The 25,731-nt window shown below is 42.3% G+C and overlaps 1 protein-coding gene and 1 pseudogene across 1 annotated transcript; one reads left to right on the plus strand and one right to left on the minus strand.

Moving 5' to 3' along the window:
- Positions 1-1,052: 1,052 nt before the first annotated feature.
- On the minus strand, positions 1,053-1,910 carry LOC103648683 (uncharacterized protein At5g01610-like; annotated as a pseudogene).
- Positions 1,911-6,000: 4,090 nt separating this feature from the next.
- On the plus strand, positions 6,001-10,612 carry LOC100284326 (uncharacterized). The gene is made up of 6 exons (NM_001367185.1): positions 6,001-6,471; positions 6,945-7,060; positions 9,040-9,166; positions 9,386-9,534; positions 10,011-10,073; positions 10,160-10,612. Exons 1-6 carry the CDS (start codon positions 6,142-6,144, stop codon positions 10,185-10,187), a joined length of 813 nt encoding a protein of 270 aa, NP_001354114.1. The 5' UTR covers positions 6,001-6,141; the 3' UTR covers positions 10,188-10,612.
- Positions 10,613-25,731: the final 15,119 nt, after the last annotated feature.

Consider the following 25,731-nt stretch of genomic DNA (forward strand, 5'->3'; position numbering starts at 1 on the left):
CTCTAGAAAGTTAAGCTAACTTCTGAAAAAAAATTTCCAAGAGCTAAACTTTCGACAGGATGACTTTACTTTCGAGAGTTTAGCTAACTTTCTAGAGTTTAGGGCTAACTTCCTAGGGTTTAGGCTCTAGGAAGTTCACTATTTTGGTGTAGTGGCTTTGTATGATCGTGTTTAATCAGGGTTGTTTCTGATTTTTGGGCCCTGGGACAAAATCCAATATAGAGTAGAGACCCATTCACCTGCATGTTTTTATATATATATATACTAGGTCCGTGCCCGTGCGTTGCTACGGAAATAAAAAATAGTATAAAATATAGATACGAAACGACAAACATCACTACGATATGTAAAATCCATGTAGTAAAATACCACCCTAAAACTATTATATTGGCGAGATAAATATGTAATTTTATTATAGCTAAGTGTCCGTGCATTGCTATGGTTTCTATATATCAGATGATTAGACTTTATTTTAACAAATCACAAAAATATGTGGGTTATGTTGGTTAGATGAATGTGGATGTAGAGCAAACAAATATTCAAACCACTACCTATTGATAGACTTTGTTTTAACAAAACACAAAAATATATGTTCTGTTGGTTAGATTGGTGTGGATTTAAAGCCAATAAAGGTCCAAACCACTATTATGTGTAATTTAACCTAAATTTTTTGCATAAAGTATTAATTTTATCTAATTTTTGCATAAAGTGGTAAAGATGATCTACGTTGAAACCAGAAAAACTAAGCATTCCTTTTGTCCTAGCCAAATCTGTCAGCACACATCACACGATTCGAGTCCACCGCGTATATACAGAACAATAGCTTGCTAGTAAACTCGTTTCTCGTGTGTTATTTCACACTCTTCTGTTTAAAATCTGATAGATCATTTGAGCTAATTCGAGCTCTGCTTGGGATGTTTTGTAGTTCAAATCTGACACGAGACATATATCATATGCAATGAGCACACGTTCTGAATCCTTCCATATGTTACACATTCTCACAGCAAAGCACAAAATACATGATGTACAGTGCATGTAGATCTCCCAGGTAGCTAATGACTGCAGAATTTATTCCTGCAACTAAAAGCAACCATCTGTCCATCTCGATGTGCAGCAAACTCGTCGACGGTGATGCCGCCCCTGACGACCTCGTAGGCATCCCGGTTGCACGACCACTTGATCTCGACCTTGGCGGCGACGGCCTTAACAATGGTGACCCTAGCTCAGACGAGCACCTTGGTCTTGATCCTGTCCACCTCTGCGTGAGGCGGCCCTCGCCCAACATACCTGACACCGTGGCATCAAACCACAGCTCGGAGCCAACGTGAACTCGTATAGTTGGTTGTCTTGCTTGGGAACAGGCCCACAGGGAGGTTGTGCTAAGTAGGTCCACTAATGGCTTCTGCATCTTGCCCTTCAGCTTGGTCACCAACCATTTCACTCCATCCCTGACGCTGGTCTAGAGTGACTGTATGTAGTTAGAGTTAGGAAACATCGGCGATGCGATCAGCAAAGAAGAGACAAGACAAGGGCACAAGCTTTTTTCCCTTTGTCCCCCCATCTGAAAATCTCTCACAAGTATCACAACTTTAATTAAACCTGCCATGATAAACGGATTACAGAGACTAAAGTTATTCATTCATGGATGCTCTAACTTTTAAAATCACTAACCGATCCATCCATGGATGTTCTAACTTTGAGCTGGTATATCCATTAGAGGGCGTAGGTACAAACATGCTATGTGTGAGAGCTAGACGATGCTAGAACAAAAAGAAACCAAACAAATGATGAGCTACAAGAAAGAATGGTTTTGTCTCACAGACTTCAAGGTCGTCGCCTGCCGAGGAGATCTCCTTGTTGACCGGCGGCTCCAGCCAGTAAGCACCCACCTTGTTCATGGTCTTGTCCATCTCTTGTTGCGTTCCTCTCTCCAGACAGGCGAGCGGCCCTGACGATCTTTCTACTGTTGTCGTTGCTACGGTGCTCCCTCCTTCGTGTAATCTCTTTGCTCTGATTCTAGGTTAGTTTCTTTGCTACGCAGAGACGGATAAGAAAAGAATCTAGGGTGAGCAGTACTACCTGATCTCATATGAACCTCAATGTTTCAAATAGATGAGTCAACAGGCAACCACAAATAGATATTGCAATAGTATAAACATACGAACATTAGCATTATTTTTGGAAGCAGATCTGGATAGGTCTTCTTTCACATATGAAGTTCCTTCTTGAGGGTTTTCTTCTCCCTTATTGAGCTTTTAGATAATCGATGCAAATTCCCTTCCATGTCTTTTATCAATTCCTTCGTGGATGATATTGATGATTTTGTACCGATCCTAGAACCGGTCTATTGGGTTGTACCTGCAGTAGCATGAAGCATGTCACTATTCATGTGCACTGATAAAAATATGATATTGACGAAGTGTAGTTTAAATATGGCTATAAACACTAATTCATAGATCTGACATAGGATTACCACCATGACATTGCATAATAAAAACACATGTTTTATGTTACCTCCACCCCGAGAAAGGGACAAAATGCACTGAAAGGAAACAACACCCTAACAAACATGAAGCATGATACTTGTTGTATCAACCCAAAGCACTTTCAATGTTATATATGATGCAATAGTAAATATGGCAGACATGAGGCAGTCAAGGCACTCCTGCATTGAAGTTCCTTGAAAGGAATAGATGGATATAACAAATGAAAAGATGCATATCATGTGTCAAAAGAGGGTTTCTACTAAAAAGAATATGGTAAAGGGTAAAAAGATAACCTCAAATTCATTTATTTTTATTACTTGACCACAATACGCTCCTGATAGTCACCCAACTCCTTTAGTAGTCATTCTTGTAATGCACTCTCCCACCCTTTGGTTGCTACCAATTCTCGCTCCATGTACTTAAGTTTATCCAGGAGCTGCATCCTTTTGTCCTCTACAACAATAAATTGTAGTTTGTTGATTCTACTTCTAGCAAAATAATGCTAAAATCTGAATCCAGGTTGCTTAGAACAAAAGGCAACATCAATACTACTTGTTGTCCCTAGTTTCCTACCTCATGCATGTAAATAACCTGTTGTAGATATATCTTTGAGGGTGGGTCACATTTGAGTGTTTGTAATATCTTGAAATGATAATTGTAATTCATATAGCTAATTAACACTTTACTGAAGTCGACCTTATTCATACAATGCACATAATGGTGAACCAACACACTACACTCTTAGATAATTGTTCCTCCAATGCAACAAGTTTGGTTTGATACTCCTGAACTTGTTTCTCTACGGTGTCCGGGGCCATCATGAACTCGGATTTCACCTTTCAGGATTCCGAAATGCACACATACAAAAAACATTAATATGCCTATGGCAACGGCAAGCAGTTACCATTAGTAATTGTTGTTAGATCTGAACAACCATGTATAATTGAGGAATTGCAGAAGAACTTATTTCCTGCCAGACTGAAACAAAGCAAAAATAAAAAGTTAGCTTTGGTGAATTGTCAGATGCAGTTATATATAAAAGGAAATGTGTAATATTAGAAATTCTTGCAAGCATACACCAACGGATTTCAAGGGTACATCAACAAGTATCATGAGTCATAATAAATAAGAAATGCCTTCAGATTGGTGCCCTAGCTTAATTAAATTAGACTTCAAGCAAGATCACAAATGTGAGTGGCAAGTCGTAGGAAATATGAGTGGCAAGTCATAGGAAATGTAAAAAACCAAACCAGTGGACAGGGAACAACGATTTTGACGAGGAGGCGAGGCGCTTGCCTCGAAGGCATCAAGCTCGGCGAGCGCGGCGTGGGATGGGGCATAGAGCTTGCCAGAGATGACGTGACCGAAGGAGGCGGAGGCGGAAGTGGGGAGGAGGAACGGTACTAAGTAGGGGCCGATGATGAGGGAGGCTGGCCCGGCCGTGGATGCGGCTCCCACGAATGGGATGGTGGAGGCCACGAGGAGCAAGTGGTTAGGGTGCGGATGGGGAGGCGGGTCCGCCATGCTTGGCATGCGGCTAGCTGTGCGAGGAGGGGGCCGAGTGGGATGAGAACGCAGGAGGGAGGCGGAATCCACGGCGCCCGAGAGCAGCGGGTCGAGGATGCGGCCACCATCCATGGCGGCGTTTGTGGGGGCGGGTGGCAGAATCCGCGAATGCGGCCGACATCCATGGCGGCGTTTGCGGGGGCGGGTGGCAGAATCCGCGGCGCCTGAGAGCGAGGGTTGGGGCGGCTGCGCGCATGGCCGGGTGCCCGTGGCGGCGGGTGCGGCTGCGGGAGCGGGAGCGAGGCAATCAGACGGTTTGGGATGGAGGCGGGGTTGGCAATCGGACGATCGAGATGGAGGCGGGGGCATGGTTGTGCCTAGTCTACACTATTGCCTTAAGGATTAGTAGAGAGTAGAGATTATTGGATATTCAATTTATAAAAGACTTTTATTTAATATTTAAAAGTTTATAAGATGAGAAGTATAAAATATAACCATAAACATTAACCGTTACTTGTGTCTTCTAAGAAATCACCATATCGAATGTATATTGTCCTCAAAACCCTACCCTGTCGTGCAAGCATGGCGAGGTTAAGGCCCTGTTTGGAATTGTAGTATTTTTGCAGTTTTGAAATAATACTATGGTATTTGATGATACTATAGTATTGGAGCTCAAAAGGTGTTTGGTTTGTACAGTCAAAACTCAGTTTTAAATACCATGGTTTACCCAAAACTGTAGTATTTTTGGAGTTTTCGAAACTCCACTCAAGACCTCAGTTTTCTTCTCTTCTCTCTACATATACTTTGTTTTTCCAATAAAACCAAACAGATCTCGGTTTTGAGCAATACTGCAGTTTTACTGTGGTAAAGCAATACCGTAGTATTTATGTCATGTACAATTGTAAACTATGGTATCTCAAAACTACAGTATTTTAAAACAGCATTTCCAAACAGGCCCTAAAAAGCTCAACGCCTCTAAAATCTAAATTGTCTATGCATTTTGATTGAGTCATTTATCACCGAGATACCCTGTAAGGTTTGCGCTTGCCACCAGAAATCATATATAAGATGATAACGAGCTCTAAATTTTACACTATAAAATTTAAGGATCGGATCGAATTAGGATAAACTTTATTTATATTCAATTTAACTAAAATTAATCAAGGGCTTAAATAATTTGTGAAAAAATTTGGATCATGGTTCATTACCACCTCTAGTCATATACTCTATCCTAAAATCTCTTAGGCTGCCTCCAACAAAAAGAAGCTAGGCATTCGATCTTTTGGCTGTTACTAATGATTTAGGTGGTCATCCAAATTGTGAGTGTATTCAACAGAGAAACCATTTTATCTTCTATATTTATACTAAATAGTACTGGTATTGGATTGGTGAATGGTGAGACTATTCTGTCATTGAAACAGGTATAAAATAGTTGCCCTCCTTGCTAGCATACAATTTAGGTTTTCTCTTTTATCTTATTCAAAATGGTTGCTCCTTTTGCCTTCCCTGGTGGACACGCTACACTACCTATGCGGCAACTATTTTGCTTTGGATGCCCATCTAGCTGACCTGTTGAAGTAAGCCTTATCAAAGAGTTAGAATTTTTAAAATTTAACTAAATATATACACAAAAGTACTAATATTTATCATATGAAGTAAGCATTGTCATATGATTATAAAGATCATGAAATTATTTTTATAATAAACTTATTTAGAGATATAAATATTGATATTATTTTTATATTAGCAGTTAAATTTAATAAAATCTATTTTTTGGGAAACGTAGTGTGCATTTATTTTGAAAGGATACAACATTGCTGATAGTTCGTCTCCCGATCCCGAATGCCGAATATGAGCATTTTCCTTTGATCGTGAAGGGATGTTCTTTAGTTCCCCGTCTGAACACGGGCCCGACGAATCGCTGGCCCAAACAAACCGGCCCATGTGATCCACACTCGCGATTTTGTGGGGTGGTTTGGTGGAACGGGAAAAAGGTCGAGTGCTGGTCAATTCAGGCGAGGCCGACGGGCTCGCAGCGCCCGCGGGGCATCCAAGAGCAGGAGGGGATAAAGCAGCCCTGCAGCAGCTCCCTCCTTCACAAGCGACGCGAAGCACCGAGGAGAGGCGGCGAGAGTTCTTGGTCGGCTAGATGGAAAAGGCGGGCCAGAAGCGGCGGCCGCTGACGGTGATGGCATCCTCATCGTCGCAGGTGGCAGCAGCGCGGGGCATGGGCATGACCAACCCACTGGCGGAGTGGACCGACCGCGTCAGGTCGCTGGAGGCCGGCGTGCGGGCGTGGCTAGCGAAGCAGCCCACCCACGTCGAGGCCGCCGTGGTCACGGCGGTCGGCGCCGTGCAGGGCGCCGCGCTCGGCGGGCTCATGGGCACGCTTGCGCCCGACGGCGGGGCCGCGCTTCCTGTGCCGCCGCCGCCGCCGGGGACCGACCCAAAGGTCTTGGCCTCCTTCAAGCAAGCGCAGGTACTGGCCTGAGGTCTCTATGCGCAACCGTTTTGCAGACTGAACTACCGAAACGCATCGTTTTAATTAATGTTATTATGAATTTCTTTAGAATCTTAAGAAATTGTTAACTGTTTTTTTCGTAATGGGGCACTGATAATCTCTGATATGAAATACGAACTGGCTTTATGGCATCTTTTTGTCGAGATGATATATTTTTAGTTTGCCCCGGAAGCAAGCAAACTCTATGTCTTTATTCAAAAACAAAAGCAAAATAGCTTCTTTTTTTTCTATGCATGTGATAACATTTTTCTTTAAGGACGAAAAGCGAATGCTCTTCTTTCGATATGAGTAAAAGTATCCCAGAGGGTCCCTTTGCACAGATTGGCCATTGCTTCTAAAGTCTAAACGCAATTGTCATACATCCAGGACAGACGAAAGGAAAATATCGTCCACTTCAAGCATTTTATTTAATGTTTAAATTTGAATTATAGGCTTTAGCGGGTGGACCCCTGGTGCAAGCACGAAACTTTGCGGTCATGACTGGTGCGAATGCTGGCATATCTTGTGTCATGAGAAGGATAAGAGGAGTGGAGGATGTCCAGGGCAGGTAAGCGTTTCTGGGTTCTGTTTAATTTACTCTTCTGTTATTATTTGCAAGTTTCCTTTATAAAAAAGAACAGTTGCAGGTCCCATGAGAGCTTTGATGTATGTTGTACATTGCACACCTTACTTCTATAGATGTTTAATATTCTCCCTGCCTGCCTCCAGTAGTCAATGACAACTAGCTTAACAATTAACCTTACTTATCTGTACTTTACAAGTTTTCTTTGTCCTGAGCTATGATGCAGCGCTAAGCATAGCAGGTCCCAAACCCTAGTAAAGGAAGAGGTTGTGATAGCTTTCAAACCAACGCTATACCTTGTCATCTTAATGGAGACGAAACCTGAAAGAAATCCGTTGGAGCGCAACTCTCCTAACGACGCGCCATATTGGAACCTGGATATGGTCTTAAATAAGAAAGGGTTGTGTCGCAACTTCCTTGGTGACGTGTCGTGTCATAATCTAAGCACTATGTCAAGTGAGCTGGGCACTATGTTAATTAGACGAGCCGGACTATGAAGTTATGTGAGAGAGTTAAAGCATTGTCTAGGAGAAATAATGGGAATCTCTATAAACCAATTTTGTTTTTATGTTCGGAAGGTCAACCATATAAGCTATTTTCTTAATAAGACAAGTGATTATATGGAACAAAAGAAGGACCTACACATGGTTTTTATTGATTTGGAGAAGGCTTACGACAAAATACCACAATACCAAGGAATGTTATGTGATGGGCTTTGGACAAACATAAAGTTTTAACAAAGTATATTAAACTCATTAAGGATATGCATACCAATGTTGTGACTAGCGTTTGAACAAGTTATGGAGACATGGATGACTTCTTGACTAGAATAGGACTATATCTAGGGTCTGTTTTGAGCCCTTAGATGATGAATGAGGTCACAAAGGATATACAAGGAGATATCTTTTGGTGAATGGTTTTTATGGATGATGTAATGCTAGTTGATGAAAATTGGACAGAACTAAATAGGATAGAGTTATGGCGGGGGAGACTCTAGAGTCCAAAGGTTTTAGACTCAATAGAACTTAAATCGAATATATGAGATGTTACTTTGGCACTACTACACAAAGGAAGAAGATGTTAATTTGAAAGGTCAAGTAGTGCCCCAAAAGGATACATTTTGGTATTTAGGATAATTGCTACAGAAAGACGAGGATATTAATGAAGATGTTAGCTATAGGATTAAAGAAGGGTGGATGAAGTGGCGTCAAACATCTAGCGTTTTATGTGACAAGAGCGTGCTACAAAAGTTAAAGACAAGTTTTATAGGACGACAATTAGACCTACAACGTTGTATGGTGTAGAATATTGGTCTACAAAAAGACGACATGTTCAATAGATAATTGTTGCGAAATACGTATGTTGCGTTGGATTTGTGGCCATACAAGAAGGGATCGAGTCTAGGACAATGACATACATGATAGGCTAGGAGGTGCACCAATTGAAGAAAAGCTTGTCCAACACTGGTTGAGATGGCTTAGACATATCCAACGAAGACCGTTCAAGACACCAATGCGTAGTGGAATCCTAAGACGTAACAGAAATGTGAAGAGAAGCAGGAGAAGACCGAAGTTGACATGGGAAGAGACAGTAAAGGAAGACTTAAAAGGATGAAATATATCCAAAGATTTAGCCTTCAATAGGAGTTCAAGGAAAATAACTATTCATGTGCTTTAACCTTGACTTATGGTTTGTGTTGGGTTTCAGCTATGGTCTACCCCAACTTGTTTGGGATTGGAAGGCTTTGTTGTTGTTGTTGTTGTTGTGAGCTATAATGCAGCAATCCATTCAGCTTAATCTTTTTCCAAGAAAAATAAATCAGATTGCACATTTAATTCCAGTTGAACTCGTTGTGCTCAAATTGCACTATTGCAGTTATCTTCAACAGGTTTGTTTAGATGTCTGTCTCAGTTATAGATCATTTTTTTATTTACATGATTGACGATTTCCTCTTCTGCATGTAGCATGGCAGCAGCTTTTGGTTCTGGGGCTCTATTCTCCATCGTGAGTGGAATGGGGACCCCAAATCCAGTAGCTAATGCAATTACAACTGGTGTTGGTTTTGCTGTATTTCAAGGTGGTTTTTTCATGGTAAGAATCTGGGGTCTGGGGATGTCTATTGCTGATGGAGTTGACTTGTTGCTTATTAAGTCTTGTCGTTGTTGTTGCTGTTTCCTCCGTGTTGGAAATGTTACCAGTCCTTGCCTTCTGTATCCTGTGTAGTACTGTAGCAAAATTTCTGCTTTATAAACTGTCACTTGGCTCTCGAGTAGATCATTCTAACCATTGCCAATTTGATCTGTTTTGTAGATCTCTCAAAAATTTTCACAGCCACAGAGTGGAGATACATACTATTCTCGTGGAAGAAGCATGCTGCAAAAGTTAGGCCTTCAGAACTATGAGAAGAACTTCAAGAAGGGTCTCCTAACTGATCAAACCTTGCCCCTTCTTACGGACAGGTAAATGTTTTCCTTTTAAAACCCTAAATTACAGAAATCGGAGCTGTGGCACAAAATGTAAAACTCTCAGGTATTTTGAATGGATTTTGAGGTTTGTGCTATTAATCTAGGGTCCTTTGCAACTTGTGCCAGAGTATCTAGGATTTATGCAGTTTATTATTATTTGGTCCATATAGGGGTGTTTGGTTTGAAGAATAAATCTATTCTAGATGAGATGGTGTATTATGAATCCATTCCACAAATTTAGTGGAATGAAACCATTCATATTATTACTAATTATTAGCCTATGAGAAATAAAATGATGATGGATCAACTCATTTAAATTCACAAACCAAATAAGAAAGTGAAGTGTGAGAAGATAGACTACCTCGTTCCTCAAACCAAACACCTAATAGTTTCCGCTCAACTCAGAGAAACAATTTGTGGGTTAAAAAAATGTTGCTGTGCTTATTGGAAATACATGTTTATCATGCCAGTGCTCTCAGAGATGTGAAGATCCCGCCTGGCCCCAGGCTCCTCATACTTGATCACATTAAAAGGTATGGAATGGTTTACAAAAGAAAATCTGGTTTTTTAGCATTTAGTGTTCCTTTTCTTGATCTCCTACTTTTTATACATTTTGCAGAGATCCAGAGTTGACAAAAGCAAATTAAGTGATCGGCACTGCGGCACTGCCTCACGGTGCCAGTTCTTTTCCCCCTCGAGTTGCAGAAATTGGACCAGGAGAACCGTTTAATTTAGCTATTCAGTGACGACCTCTTTGGAGCAGTATTTGGTTGTGCTTACTAGTATATGTTTTCTAGTCATCATTCACGCTTTTTTTTGAGCCGAAGTGTTTGCAAATCACTCTGATCTTGGAATGACAGAATTTTGTATTCTCAAAGGTTTATGCTGATCAATCCAGATTTTACTACTAGTTTAGGGATGTCAAACGAAGGGAAACTGCAATTCGCACATTTTATTTGGCTTCTGGATGGTAGTTTGGTTCTGATCTGTAACGTTTAGCCCTTTGCTAAGCTGTGTCCTGCATAAGGCTTTGCGGCCTGATTAATATAAGCACACATGTTGGAATTTCAAATGAATTGATCAGTTTCTGCGTTAGATGTGTGATTATCTAAATGTAGGAATAGAAGAACCACGGATTGGAGTTGTAGAAACAGGAATTCGAAATGCAGTGAAGTTTCTATTGTAGCCTTTAAATGCATCACATGTTCAGGCTCCTTTGGAATACAGGATTAAAAAATTAGGAATAGAAAAGACAAAAAGTATATGAAATATGATAGAAATACATGTGTGACATATAGGACTGAAAAATAGAGGAATTTAGAGAGTTGTTTGCCTCACGAGCCAAAAAATATAGGCCAAAGCCGATGAAAATTTGGTAAAAATTGTTTGCAATTATATTTTTTCATGCAGTCGTCTTGCAATTAAACTATTTAAAGTCATGTTTTTTAAATTATTTAGCCTATATTAAAAGGTATAAAAAAGAAAATTTTATCTAATATGAAAAATTAAAGATGATAAAATTTATTTTTTATATCATAGGATGAGTTAAAACTTAATATTTGATATATTAGTGAAGTGACTAATATTTCTCCGTCCTAATTTATAATTCGTTTAACTTTTTCTGCCAAGTTTGATCGGCTTATCTTATTCAAAGTTTTTCGAAAAAATGGAAATTCAAAGGCATACATAAAGTATACTATATGCTTAACTATATACAATAAAAATTAATAATAGTTATATTTTTTAATAAGACGACCTGGTCAAACTTGGGGTAAAAAAGTCAAATGAACTATAAATTTGAATGGAGTAAAATACATCTATAGATTTATTAAGAATTGTTCATGACTTTTGATAGTTTGGCTGCACCAAAAGCTCGATTGTATTACAGTTTTTGTCATATAATGTAGGAACTTTTCAAATGTTTTTTTTCTACGGAGCTTTCGCATGAACCAAACGCTTCCATGCATCAAGTAGGAACCTAAGAATTACTAGGGTTTCAATTCTTTTTCCAATGGGTCACATGGAAAATTTTCCTATAACACTAACCCACATCAATCCATTTATACATAGAGGCAACACACAAACCAATGACGCCCACCACATGTCAGTTGATCACAAGCAGCTCAATTTCCCATGATGAACAACAGCCAAAGGCTCTAACATGCTCCCATAGAACCTTGGTTTTGTAGACAATGGTGCTTCTAGTATCTATGACAAGATTATATACTAGGTCACTCCCCACACCGTCATTTAGTCCTATCTATAACAATTTTCCCTAGCATGGCTTGAAGAGTCCCCGAGCAAAACAGACGGTGACGGTGCAAGAAAGCATTATATGGTGCAAGAAAGCATTATATGGCCGCCGAGTGCCACTAGAGCCTTTGTGAAATGGTTAGACAATGAACCTTTAAAGAGGTTGATATAGCGCAGCATGGTCATCCCCAGAGTTTCGCTTCCTTTTATCGGACGCCCAACCACTTCATGAGCACTTGCATTGCTCTGCTCTATGTGTCACCACTTGGACAAGCAATTGTTGCTAGACGCGCAATGATGGCTTACTCAGCCTCCTTTTCTCCATGGCTTTACTAGGTCTGTGGAGGAATCAAGAGTTGTTGGACAAGCTTGGTTATTAACTAGATGAAGTTTGCCAGCGTTATCTCACGTGCAGACTTACCACCGTCCCCTGGTGAAGGTAGCATAGTGTCTCCTTATCCTCCAATAAAGGCTCACCGGCAACAACCCTGAAAGTATCTAGCCCCCGATTGGTTTTAGTGATTAATGACAACATAAGATTATATATGACTAATGTGTGTTTTGCAGAGCAAATGGTAAGTTAGCTCGCATTACAGAAGGTTGCGTTGCAACGGTGAAAACAATCCCTCACATGAAAACTTAAAGCGACGGCTGAAAAAGACAAATCAAAAGATGAAAGTCTTCATATTCCGAGTGTCGAAGGAGTTATAGACACTTGGTATAGAATTAGGTCTTCTATTTTTATTTTAGTCGTACTATAAAGATGGGTTGTGGATGACTAGTTTGACCAAGAGAATTCTAGTGTAATGTTGGTGCATGTTCACACTCACAACTAGTGCTAGGTGTCACTCTATAACACACTCACAAGTTAGAACGAGATCGGGTTAGAGAAACCAAAGGAAAAGAAGTTGGTTTTGCTGTCTTAGGGGCACTGGACTGTCCGGTGCGACCCCTAACAGTGGGGCCAGCCCTCTGCCCCGAGAAACCTGAGAGCAACAAGTTCGCGAAGCCGAATTTTAGTGCGTGCGCTGGACTGTCCGGTGCACACCGGACTGTCACTGTTCACTGTCCGGTGTGCTGTCAGAGCAACGGCTAACTGTTAGAACTAGCCGTTGCAGCGCACCGTTTGGCTCCCCGGTGGCGCACCAGACTGTCCGGTGCGCTAATGCGCAGCAGCCTACAGTAACGCCTAGTTTTGATGGTTGGGGCTATTTATACCCCCTCCACCCGCCACATTAAGAGTCTTGCTGCCCACATTCAATTGTATTCATTGCTAGTGCATTGCAAGCACCACAAAGCCTAGTGAGGTGATTAGAAAATCATAATCCCGTGTTAGGACCACATTAGTGTCGTGCGCATGAGAGCCACCTAGAACACACACCACATGCATTAGGCTTCTCTTGTTCAAGTAAAAGTCTATAGCTTGTTACTCTTGGTGATCGGCATCACCTAGACAGCTTGGTGGCGATTGGAGTGCGGTGATCACCCCGGAGGACTTGTTGGTGACTCGGCTCAAGTTTGTATGCGGTCGTGAGGGATCTACCGCGTTGGAGTGGCAAAGGATCATCTTATAGAGAGCACTTGGTTCTTGCAAGGACCAAGGGAGAGCGATACCCTTACGCGGGTGCTCCAACGAGGACTAGGGAAGAGTGCCGACTCTTCGATATCTCGGCAAAAAATGGAGGAGTCTTCTTACCCTTACTTTACATTCCATTCTTTGAGCATTTTACTTTGTGCAATTGCATAACTAGTATTTGTAGTAATGACCTAGGGTTGTTGTTTTTCTAGTAGTATTTACTTATTGCTAGTAGTTGGGTGAAGTTGGGCTCATGCTTAGGGTTTAACTTTTGTTGGAATTTTAGAGAAGCCCAATTCACCCCCCCTCTTGGGCATCGTGATCCTTTCAATCCCTAAAACCATGATGGGGGCACTCAAACCCATAGCACAGACACCTGGTATACACATAGTCTGCAAGTAACCAACACCTCAACCTGAGCCTTGTCATCGTCTCTGATGTTGCCTTTGTCCATACGAGGCTCACTAGCAGCATCCCTAAAGCCACGACGAGTCACTCGGACCTACATACCAACACCCATTGTAAACACAACCTAGGCAAAAATGACACCTCAACCTGAGCCTCGTGAGAACACAACACCTCAACCTGAGCCACATCATCACCTCCAATGTCGCCTTTGCCAGTTTTGTATCCTCGAGTTGATGGCATATTGGCACACGAGACAATACAACAATGTGTAGTGTGGAGATAGTAGACTCAATAGTCACTATGATTTGAGATGACAAACCTATTATCTATTTCTATAATTGTATAGCAAGACAGAAAGGCTTAACACTTGTTGAGGCCAGAGAGAGAATAATTGGTTGACATGTTGGAACATACAAACTTATGTGTATCGATACCCAGATAATGTAAAGAATGTACATACGAACATAAGGACGATGCTGATGATACCAGCCTAGATTCAACCAATGAGAGGGATGAGAGGGGGAGGTCACCCTAGGGGAGGAGAAGGGCATGCCAACCATATATGAGAGGGTTGGTGTCGGTGGCCAAATAATGAGACAGACGGTGACAACCAGAGATCAACCAAGGAGAGAGGAGATGAGAGAGAGAAACCTTCGTAGGAGAGGAGACAGGCGCACCTGCCATGTGGTGGTGACCAAAGAGGAGTGACAGCCAGGAAGGTAGGGCTAACAGTGGCGCCTAAGGAGAGATCGGCAACTAGAGAAAGGAGAGGGAGCGTTAGAAGGGAAGGTTAGGCTATCTTCACCAGCTTACTCATCTCTATATCCTATTTAAAACTTTACTTTGTGTTTTGCCCAACCATATTGTAAACCCTAAAACAGAGCTAAAAGTTTGGGTATTCCTTCTATGTCTTTTATAGGAAGTAATACTAAGAAATCGAGTAAACATAAGATAAAATAGGAATATCTTCAATCTAGTAGGACAAGTTATTATCCGCAAGAAATTTAAAGAATCCTCTTAAATGTATTCAAGATAAAGTGGCTCTTGGTAAAAGAGAATACATTGTTTTCCGCTAAATAAGTAAGGTAATGGATATTTTTACTTGACATTTGATCAAATACTCAAAAGTAATATTTTTCCTAAAATAAAATAAAAATGTGTGCATGTCATTTGTTGGCCTAAACAAAGGATTAAAATAATCAATATATATATATATATATTTCATTTATGTTGAGTTTCTGATTGTTGCATCTAAATTTGGATCTGAAATTTGAATTTCAAATTCGAAAGGGAGATAAAACTAAAAATAGAAATTAGATAAAGAAAAGGACAAAACCTACCAGCTTCTCTAGGCCGAATACCTAGCTCGACCCAATCTCTTGCACGGCCCAACTCCACTTCTCATCCCGCACGACCCACTCCATTCTCTTCCCCTTTTCTTTTATTTTGGTCACTTATGTGCGGGCCCGACTTGTCATACTTCCACCGCGCGTGGCTGCCCTGTTTCCCAAACCAGCTGGGCAGACCAAGTCCCCGCGCGCGCGATCATGTTTGGCTCACCGACCTGTGGACCCCGCGCGCCAACACCCCCACATCCGCATCTCGCGCGCATTGCATCGCCGACATGTGGGCCCGGTTCATTAGCATTATCCCCTCCATCGCTCCCGCAACAAACACTGCGAGCTCCGCGGGGCTGGTGCCGACCATGGCCTAGTCCGCGCCTCAACATAACCGACCTCCCGGTCTCTCGCACTCCTCGGTATATAATGGGGAACCAAGCCTCGCCTCCCTCAATCCATAGCCGAACACCATCATCGCCGTGAACTAGAGCAAAGAGGGAGAGAGATCTGCCGTCATTGAATCACGCGTCCACCCTCGTCGAGGTCCTGTTGTAGGGTCTAGGAGAGCCTTGGGAAGGTTGGGATGGCATCGCGAATGTGGATGGGACCACGGTGTGCCCTGAATTGCTCGCCGATGCGCGTAGATCACCTCCGACCGCCGCTTGCCATGGCCAGGACCTTCTGTGACACATCAAGGGTATGTAATGGTTCATTGCATTCATATAGTGTAGAGCATCATGTAGCACTCTTCGAATCAGAGATTGGTGCGATGTACCGGGATTCGGGGCAACTCCGGCCATGGTGCCACCGCGGCGGTCCGTGCGCCACCGTCTTGGGTTGGGCGGGGTGAGTGAAGAGAACGGGGGGAAATCCTGGCCGTTGATTCGAGTTTGGGCGACTGCGAAAATCCCAGGTGTACCAGTTTAGCTCAGCTCCTTGCGGCCGTTGATCTTGGATCCATCAGCCGTGGCTCTCGCGCCAGTGTTTTAAAGGGAGACCGTGGGATCAGGATCCGACCGCTGTCGCTGGGCATCCGTTCAGTGTTTAATCCAACCCATCAGATCAAGATTGGGTAGTTCAGAGCGTATACCGGTTCGATGAGGATACAATCTAATCTCGCGCGTCCAACCTTGATCGCACAACACAACGTTACCCGTACCCCTTCGTGCGCGTCATTTTGCAAAATAAACCCTGAAGTTCATTGAAATCAACCCGTCATCCACCATATGTAAAGACCATTACATACAGACCCTGATATTTTGCATGTTAGACTCCGAGGAATTTACAAATAGTGGTCGCCATCCATATCACATGAATATCTATAAAATTAGAATTCGAAAATGATTTTAAGGATAAAAGTAATCCTAGAAGCTTAGATAATTCATATTTGGATCATGTTAACTTCGATTTAACCCATTTAAATTGCGTTGGTTCCGGTATAAATTACCTACTTCATCACAATGTTATATTTATCATATCATACATTTTTATAATTAGATGTTTATTTAACATGGATGTAGTAGATTAACTGAAAGGGAAATAGGGTTTAAACTTTTCCTATAAATGATTTTAGTGGTTGAATGCCCAACACAAATAATTGGACTAACTAGTTTGCTCTAGATTATATTCCACAGGTGCATAAAGGTTAAACACAAACCAATAAAAAGATCAAGTTAGGGTTCAAAAGAAAGGAGCAAAAGAAACCGAAGAGCACCCTGGTCTGGCGCACCAGACTGTCTGGTGCACCAGGGCCGTACGACTCTAAACTCTTCATCTTCAGGTTTTAGAAGCGCCGCTCCGCTATAATTTACCGGACTGTCCGGTGCACCAGCGGAGCAACGGCTAGCCAGGGCAACGGTCGCCTGCAACGGTCGCCTGCAACGCTATAGTGCGCGGACGGTTCACGCAGAAGTCAGAGCAGCCGCAGAAGGCACACCGGACAGTAAACAGTGCATGTCTGGTGCGGCACCGGACTGTCCGGTGCCCCCAGAAGACAAAGCTCCAACGGTCGAATTCGCCAGAACCCTAACGGTTGAGTGATGTGGCTGGCGCACCGGATAGTGTCTGGTGGCGTACCGGACTGTCCGGTACGCCCATCGACAGCAGCCACCCCCAACGGTTGTTTTGATGGTTAGGGGCTATAAATACCCCACAACCACCACCACTTCAACCATCCAAGCATTCATCACACTCCATTCAATACAAGAGCAAAACACAACACTCCAAAACACAAATCAAAGCCTTCGATCCAATCAAAGTCCCTAAATCAATTCTAGTCTTTAGGACTTGTGAGAGGATCATTCTTATGTTTCTTTGTTGCTCTTGTTGCTTGGTTGGCTTTCTTCTTCCTCATTCTTGTTCTCTAAGTGACTTGTAATCAAAGCAAGAGACACCAAGTGTGTGGTGGTCCTTGTGGGGTCTAAGTGACCCGTTTGATTAAGGAGAAAGCTCACTCGGTCTAATTGACCGTTTGAGAGAGGGAAAGGGTTGAAAGAGACCAGGTCTTTGTGACCACCTCAACAGGGACTAGGTTCACTGGAACCGAACCTCGCTAAAACAAATCACTGTGTCATCCGCTTTACTTTCTTGATTGATTTGTTTTCCCCTCTCTCCCGGACTCGGATTTTATTTTAATGCTAACCCTGGCTTGAAGTGTGCTTAAAGTTTGTAAATTTCAGTTTCCGCCTATCCACCCCTCTAGGCGACTTTCAATTGGTATCAGAGCCCGGTACTTCATTAGAGTCTAACCACTCGAAATGATGTCGGGAGGATCCGCTAAGAGGGAGATGGAAATGGCCACAAGCCACGGGAAGGCTCCATCAAGAGAGTCCGGCGCCAAAGGAAGGGAGGAATCACCTCCCCGCATCAAGTCGCATCAGAGTGGCGACAAGAAAAAGAAGATGAAGAAAGTGGTCTACTACGAGACCGACTCTTCGTCACCCTCCACCTCCAGCTCTGATGCTCCGTCCGTCACTTCTAAGCGACATGAGCGCAAGAAGTTTAGTAAGATCCCCCTACGCTATCCTCGCATTTCTAAACGCACTCCTTTACTTTTCGTCCAATTAGGCAAACCACCGGTTTTTATGGTGAAGATTATTGTATGTGGAGTAATAAAATGAGGCATCATCTAACCTCACTCCACGCAAGCATATGAGATATTGTTGAGTTTGGAGCGCAGGTACCATCCGTAGGGGATGAAGGATATGATTCGGACGAGGTCACCCAAATCCGGCACTTTGACTCCCAAGCAACCACTATACTCCTCGCCTCCTTGTGTCGAGAGGAATATAATAAGGTGCAAGGGCTAAAAAGTGCCAAAGAGATTTGGGATGTACTAAAGACCGCGCACGAAGGGGATGAGGTGACCAAGATCACCAAGCGGGAGACGATCGAGGGGGAGCTCGGTCGATTCGTCCTTAACCAAGGAGAGGAGCCGCAAGCGATGTACAACCGGCTCAAGACCTTGGTCAACCAAGTGCACAATCTCGGGAGAATAAAATAGGATGACCATGAAATGGTCAAGGTTATTCTTAGATCACTCGTATTTCGTAATCCTACTCAAGTTCAATTAATATGTGGTGATCCTAGATATAAGCTAATGTCTCCCGAGGAGGTAATAGGGAAGTTTGTGAGCTTTGAATTGATGATCAAAGACTCCAAACAAATTGTCAACTTGGAGCAAGGTGGCACCTCCACACCCAAGGTGCAACCCATCGCATTCAAAGCGACAGAGGAAAAGAAAGAAGAGTCTACATCAAGTAGGCTCCCCATCGACGCCTCTAAGCTCGACAATGAGGAGATGGCGCTCATCATCAAGAGCTTCCGTCAAATCCTCAAGCAAAGGAGGGGGAAAGACTACAAACCCCGCTCCAAGAGGGTGTGCTACAAGTGTGGTAAACCCGGTCATTTTATCGCTAAATGCCCTATGTCTAGTGATAGTGACAGGGACAACGACAAGAAGGGGAGGAAGAAGGAAAAGAAGAAGTACTACAAGAAGAAGGGCGGCGATGCCCACGTGTGTCGGGAATGAGATTCCGACATGAGCTCCACCGACTCCTCCTCCGATGAGGATGCCGCAAACATCGCCGTCAACAAGGGACTTCTCTTCCCCAACGTCGGCCACAAATGCTTCATGGCAAAGGACGACAAGAAAAATAAGGTACAAACTAGAACCACCCCCAAGTATACTACATCTAGTGATGAGGGTAGTTCTAGTGAAGATGAAGATGACTTGCTTAGTCTTTTTGCCAACCTTAACATGCAACAAAAGGAAAAATTAAATGAATTGATAGGTGTCATTCATGAGAAGGATGGACTCTTGGACAGCCAGGAGGAATTCCTTATTAAAGAAAATAAAAAGCATGTTAAGGTGAAGAATGCTTACGCTCAGGAAATAGAGAAAAATGAAAATTTGACTAAGGAGCTTAGCATATGTCATGATTCAATTACCAATCTTAGAAATGAAAATGCTAGTTTAATTGCTAAGATTGATAAATTGAATGAATCTATTTCTAGCCTTAGAACAGATAATGATAATTTAATTTCTAAGGCTAAAGACTTAAATGTTTGCAATGATTCTATTTCCAGTCTTAGAAATGAGAATGCTATCTTACATACTAAGATTGATGAACTAAAATCTTGCAAACCCTCTACATCTACTGTTGAACATGTTGCTATTTGTACTAGATGTAGAGACATTAATGTTGATGCTATTCATGATCACCTTGCTTTAATTAAACAACAAAATGATCATATAGCACAACTAACTAGTAAATTTAATGAGCATGAGATAGAAAATGAAAATTTTAAATTTGCTAGAAGCATGCTCTATAATGGGAGACGCCCTGGCATTAAGGATGGCATTGGTTTCCAACAGGGAAGCAATGTCAAGCTTAATGCCCCTAAAAAATTGTCTAACTTTGTTAAGGTCAAAGCTCCCATGGCTCAGGATAACGAGGGTTACATTTTATATCCTGCTGGTTATCCTGAGCATAAGATTAGGAGAATTCATGCTAGGAAGTCTCATTCTGTTTCCCATCATGCTTTTATGTACAAGAATGAGGCATCTAGCTCTAGGCATTCTACCCATGTTAAAATGCCTAAAAAGAAAACTCCTACTGCATCAAATGAACCTAATATTTCATTTAAGACTTTTGATGCTTCTTATGTGCTTACTAACAAATCAGGCAAAATAGTTGCCAAATATGTTGGGGGCAAACACAAGGGCTCCAAGACTTATGTTTGGATACCCAAGGTGCTTGTTTCTAATGTGAAAGGACCCAAGACCGTTTGGGTACCTAAGAACAAGGCCTAAATTGTTTTGCAGGTTTATGCATCCGGGGGCTCAAGTTGGATCATTGATAGCGGATGCACAAACCACATGACAGGGGAGAAAAGGATGTTCTCCTCCTACGAGAAAAACGAAGATCCCCAAAGAGCTATCACATTCGGGGATGGAAATCAAGGTTTGGTCAAAGGACTTGGTAAAATTGCTATATCACCTGGCCATTCCATTTCCAATGTTTTTCTTGTAGATTCTTTAGATTATAACTTGCTTTCAGTTTCTCAATTATGTAAAATGGGCTACAACTGTCTTTTTACGGATATAGGTGTTACTGTCTTTAGAAGAAGTGATGATTCAGTAGCATTTAAGGGAGTATTAGAGGGTCAGCTATACTTAGTTGATTTTAATAGAGCTGAACTCGATACTTGCTTAATTGCTAAGACTAATATGGGTTGGCTCTGGCATCGCCGACTAGCCCATGTTGGGATGAAGAATCTTCACAAACTTCTAAAGGGAGAACACATTTTGGGACTAACAAATGTTCATTTTGAGAAAGATAGGGTTTGTTGTGCATGTCAAGCAGGAAATCAAGTTGGCTCCCATCATCCTCACAAGAACATCATGACGACCGACAGGCCGCTTGAGCTACTCCACATGGATTTGTTCGGCCCAATCGCTTACATAAGCATCGGTGGGAGTAAGTATTGTCTTATAATTGTGGATGATTATTCTCGCTTCACTTGGGTGTTCTTTTTGCAGGAAAAATCACAAACCCAAAGACTTTAAAGGGATTCTTGAGACGGGCTCAAAATGAGTTCGGATTGAGAATAAAAAAGATAAGAAGTGACAACGGGACAGAGTTCAAGAACTCTCAAATTGAAGGCTTTATTGAGGAGGAGGGCATCAAGCATGAGTTCTCTTCTCCCTACACACCTCAACAAAATGGTGTAGTGGAGAGAAAGAATAGAACTCTACTGGACATGGCGAGGACCATGCTTGATGAGTACAAGACTCCGGACCGGTTTTGGGCAGAGGCGATTAACACCGCCTGCTACTCCATCAACCGGCTCTACCTTCACCGAATCCTCAAGAAGACATCATATGAACTCCTCACCGGTACAAAGCCCAATGTTTCATATTTTAGAGTTTTTGGTAGCAAATGTTTTATACTTGTTAAAAGAGGTAGAAAATCTAAATTTGCTCCTAAGGCTGTAGAAGGCTTTTTACTTGGTTATGACTCAAACACAAGGGCATATAGAGTCTTCAACAAATCCACTGGATTAGTTGAGGTTTCTTGTGACATTGTGTTTGATGAAACTAATGGCTCACAAGTGGAGCAAGTTGATCTTGATGAATTAGATGACGAAGAGGCTCCGTGCGTCGCGCTAAGGAACATGTCTATAGGGGATGTGTGTCCTAAGGAAACCGAAGAGCCCACTCATGCACAAGATCAACCGACATCTTCCAATCAAGCATCTCCACCAACTCAAGATGAGGATCAGGCTCATGACAATGAAGATGAAGATCAAGAGGATGAGCCACCTTAAGAGGAGGACAATGATCAAGGGGGAGATGACAATGATCAAGACAAGGAAGATGATCAAGAAGTACAGGGTCAAAGACCGCCACACCCAAGAGTCCACCAAGCGATTCAAAGAGATCACCCCATGAACTCAATTCTCAGTGACATTCATAAGGGGGTAACAACTCGATCTCGAGTCGCTCATTTTTGTGAACATTACTCTTTTGTGTCCTCTATTGAGCCATATAGGGTGGAGGATGCACTAAGAGATTCGGATTGGCTGCTGGCAATGCAAGAGGAGCTCAACAACTTCACGAGGAATGAGGTATGACATTTGGTTCCACGTCCTAACCAAAATGTTGTAGGAACCAAGTGGGTATTCCGCAACAAGCAAGATGAGCATGGTGTGGTGACAAGGAACAAAGCCCGACTTGTTGCCAAGGGATATTCACAAGTCGAAGGTTTGGATTTCGGTGAAACATATGCACCTGTAGCTAGGCTTGAGTCAATTCGTATATTACTTGCCTATGCTACTCACCATGGCTTTAAGATTTACCAAATGGACGTGAAAAGTTCCTTCCTCAATGGACCAATCAAGGAAGAGGTCTATGTTGAGCAACCTCCCGGCTTTGAATATAGTGAGTACCCTAACCATGTTGCTCTCAAAGGCGCTTTTTGGGCTCAAGCAAGCCCCAAGAGCATGGTATGAATGCCTAAGAGATTTCCTTATCACTAATGGCTTCAAAGTCGGTAAAGCCGATCCTACTCTCTTTACTAAAACAATTGCAAAGGATTTGTTTGTATGCCAAATTTATGTTGATGATATCATATTTGGGTCTACTAACAAATCTACTTGTGAAGAGTTTAGTAGGATCATGATACAGAAATTCGAGATGTGTATGATGGGGGAGTTGAAGTATTTTCTAGGATTTCAAGTCAAGCAACTCCAAGAAGGCACCTTCATCAGCCAAACCAAGTATATTCAAGACATACTTACCAAGTTTGGAATGAAGGATGCCAAGCCCATCAAGACACCCATGGGAACAAATGGGCATCTCGACCTCGACACAGGAGGTAAATCCGTAGATCAAAAGGTATACCGGTCGATGATAGGATCTTTACTCTATTTATGTGCATCTCGACCGGATATTATGCTTTCTGTATGCATGTGTGCAAGGTTCCAAGCCGATCCTAAGGAAGTTCACTTTAGGGTTGTGAAAAGAATCATGAGATATTTAGTTTATACTCCTAAGTTTGGACTTTGGTACCCCAAGGGATCCACTTCTGATTTAATAGGATATTCAGATGCTGATTGGGCAGGGTGTAAAATTGATAGGAAGAGCACATCAGGGACTTGCCAGTTTCTGGGGAGATCCCTGGTGTCTTGGGCTTCAAAGAAACAAAACTAGTAGCTCTTTCTACAGTCGAAGCCGAGTATATTGCCGCAGGCCATTGTTGTGTGCAATTACTTTGGATGAGGCAAATCCTCAGGGACTATGGCTACAAATTGAGCAAAGTCCCTCTCCTATGTGACAATGAGAGTGCAATCTGCATGGCAGATAATCCCGTTGAACACAGCCGCACTAAGTACATAGACATTCGGTATCACTTTTTGAGGGATCACCAACAAAGGGGGATATCGAGATTGCTTATGTTAGCACCAAAGAACAATTAGCCGATATCTTTACCAAGCCTTTAGATGAGAAAACCTTTAGCAAACTTAGGAATGAGCTAAACATACTTGATTCTCGAAACTTTGATTGAAACATTGCACACATAGCTCATTTATATACCTTTGATCATATCTCTTTTATGTCTACGACTAATGTGCTTTCAAGTGTATTTCTATGCTAAGTCGTAGAGTGAAAGGGAAATGGAGTCTTCGGCGAAGACAAGGCTTCCACTCCACTCTATCGGTATCATTTACCCTTCGCCATCACTCCACTTCACTCTCAAATTGGTATAATCTTTCACTCATATTACTTGTACCAATGGGGGAGAAAGTAACAAGGGCTCACAAAGTCTCTATTTTTGGCGATTAATGCCAAAGGGGGATAGAGTATTAGCCCAAAGCAAAAGGACCGCACCACCAAACTTCAAAAAAATTCGAAATGATGATTTATGTTTGTCTCTTCAATTGGTATCTTATGATGAAAACTTTTAGTTGATATATTTCAAATTGGTATGATGATTCTCAATTGGTATATTTTCAAAATTAGTACCTAAGTATAAGTTCCAATTGATATCTATTAAAACCCTCTTGAAAACTAAGAGGATAATTTTATTTAGGGGGAGTTTTGTTTAAGTCAAAGGAAAAGCATTTGAAACAGGGGGAGAAAATTTCAAACCTTGAAAATGCTTCTCGAAATCTTATTCATATTCCGTTGACTATTTGCAAAAAGACTTTGAAATGATTTTCCAAAAGCATTTGCAAAAACAAAATAAGTGGTGCAAACGTGGTCCAAAATGTTAAAATAAAGAAACCAACCATGCATATCTAGTAGAAGGTAAATATTGGTTTAATTCCAAGCAACTTATGCACTTACCTTATGCAAACTAGTTCAATTATGCACTTACATATTTGCTTTGGTTTGTGTTGGCATCAATCACCAAAAAGGGGGAGATTGAAAGGGAAATAGGGTTTAACCTTTTCCTATAAATGATTTTGGTGGTTGAATGTCCAACACAAATAATTGGACTAACTAGTTTGCTCTAGATTATATTTCACAGGTGCATAAAGGTTCAACACAAACCAATAAAAAGATCAAGTTAGGGTTCAAAAGAAAGGAGCAAAAGAAACCGAAGATCACCCTGGTCTGGCACACCGGACTGTCCAGTGTGCCACCGGATAGTGTTTGGTGCACCAGGGTCGTACGACTCTGAACTCTTCACCTTCGGGTTTCAGAAGCGCCGCTCCGCTATAATTCACCGGACTGTCCGGTGCACCAGCGGAGCAACGGCTAGCCAGAGCAACGGTCGACTGCAACGGTCGCCTGCAACGCTACAGTGCGCGGACAGTTCGCGCAGAAGTCAAAGCAGCCACAGAAGGCGCACCTGACAGTGAATAGTGCCTGCCCGGTGCTGCAACGGACTATCTGGTGCCCCCAGAAGACAAAGCTCCAACGGTCGAATTCGCCAGAACCCTAACAGTTGAGTGATATGGCTGGCGCACCAGACAGTGTCCGGTGGCGCACCGGACTGTCCGGTGTGCCCATCGACAGCAGCCACCCCCAACGGTTGTTTTAGTGGTTGGGGGCTATAAATACCCCACAACCACCACCACTCCAACCATCCAAGCATTCATCACACTCCATTCAATACAAGAGCAAAACACAACACTCCAAGACACAAATCAAAGCCTTCGATCCGATCAAAGTCCCTAAATCAATTCTAGTCTTTAGGACTTGTGAGAGGATCATTCTTGTGTTTCTTTGTTTCTCTTGTTGTTTGGTTGGCTTTATTCTTCCTCATTCTTGTTCTCTAAGTGACTTGTAATCAATGAAAGAGACACCAAGTGTGTGGTGGTCCTTGTGGGGTCTAAGTGAGCCGTTTGATTAAGGAGAAATCTCACTCGGTCTAAGTGATCGTTTGAGAGAGGGAAAGGGTTGAAAGAGACCCGGTCTTTGTGACCACCTCAACGGGGACTAGGTTCATTGGAACCGAACCTCAATAAAACAAATCACCATGTCATCCACTTTACTTTCTTGATTGATCTGTTTTCCCCTCTCTCCCGGACTCGGATTTTATTTTAACGCTAACCTCGGCTTGAAGTGTGCTTAAAGTTTGTAAATTTCAGTTTTCGCCTATC

Source organism: Zea mays, chromosome 2 (assembly GCF_902167145.1).
Source record: "Zea mays cultivar B73 chromosome 2, Zm-B73-REFERENCE-NAM-5.0, whole genome shotgun sequence".
NCBI lineage: Eukaryota > Viridiplantae > Streptophyta > Magnoliopsida > Poales > Poaceae > Zea > Zea mays.

Coding starts and splice junctions, on each gene's coding strand:
- LOC100284326 (NM_001367185.1), top strand. CDS start 6,142: ATGGAAAAGGCGGGCCAGAAGCGGCGGCCGCTGACGGTGATGGCATCC. Junction 6,472..6,944: donor CCTCCTTCAAGCAAGCGCAG/GTACTGGCCTGA, acceptor TTTGAATTATAG/GCTTTAGCGGGTGGACCCCT. Junction 10,074..10,159: donor ATACTTGATCACATTAAAAG/GTATGGAATGGT, acceptor TACATTTTGCAG/AGATCCAGAGTTGACAAAAG.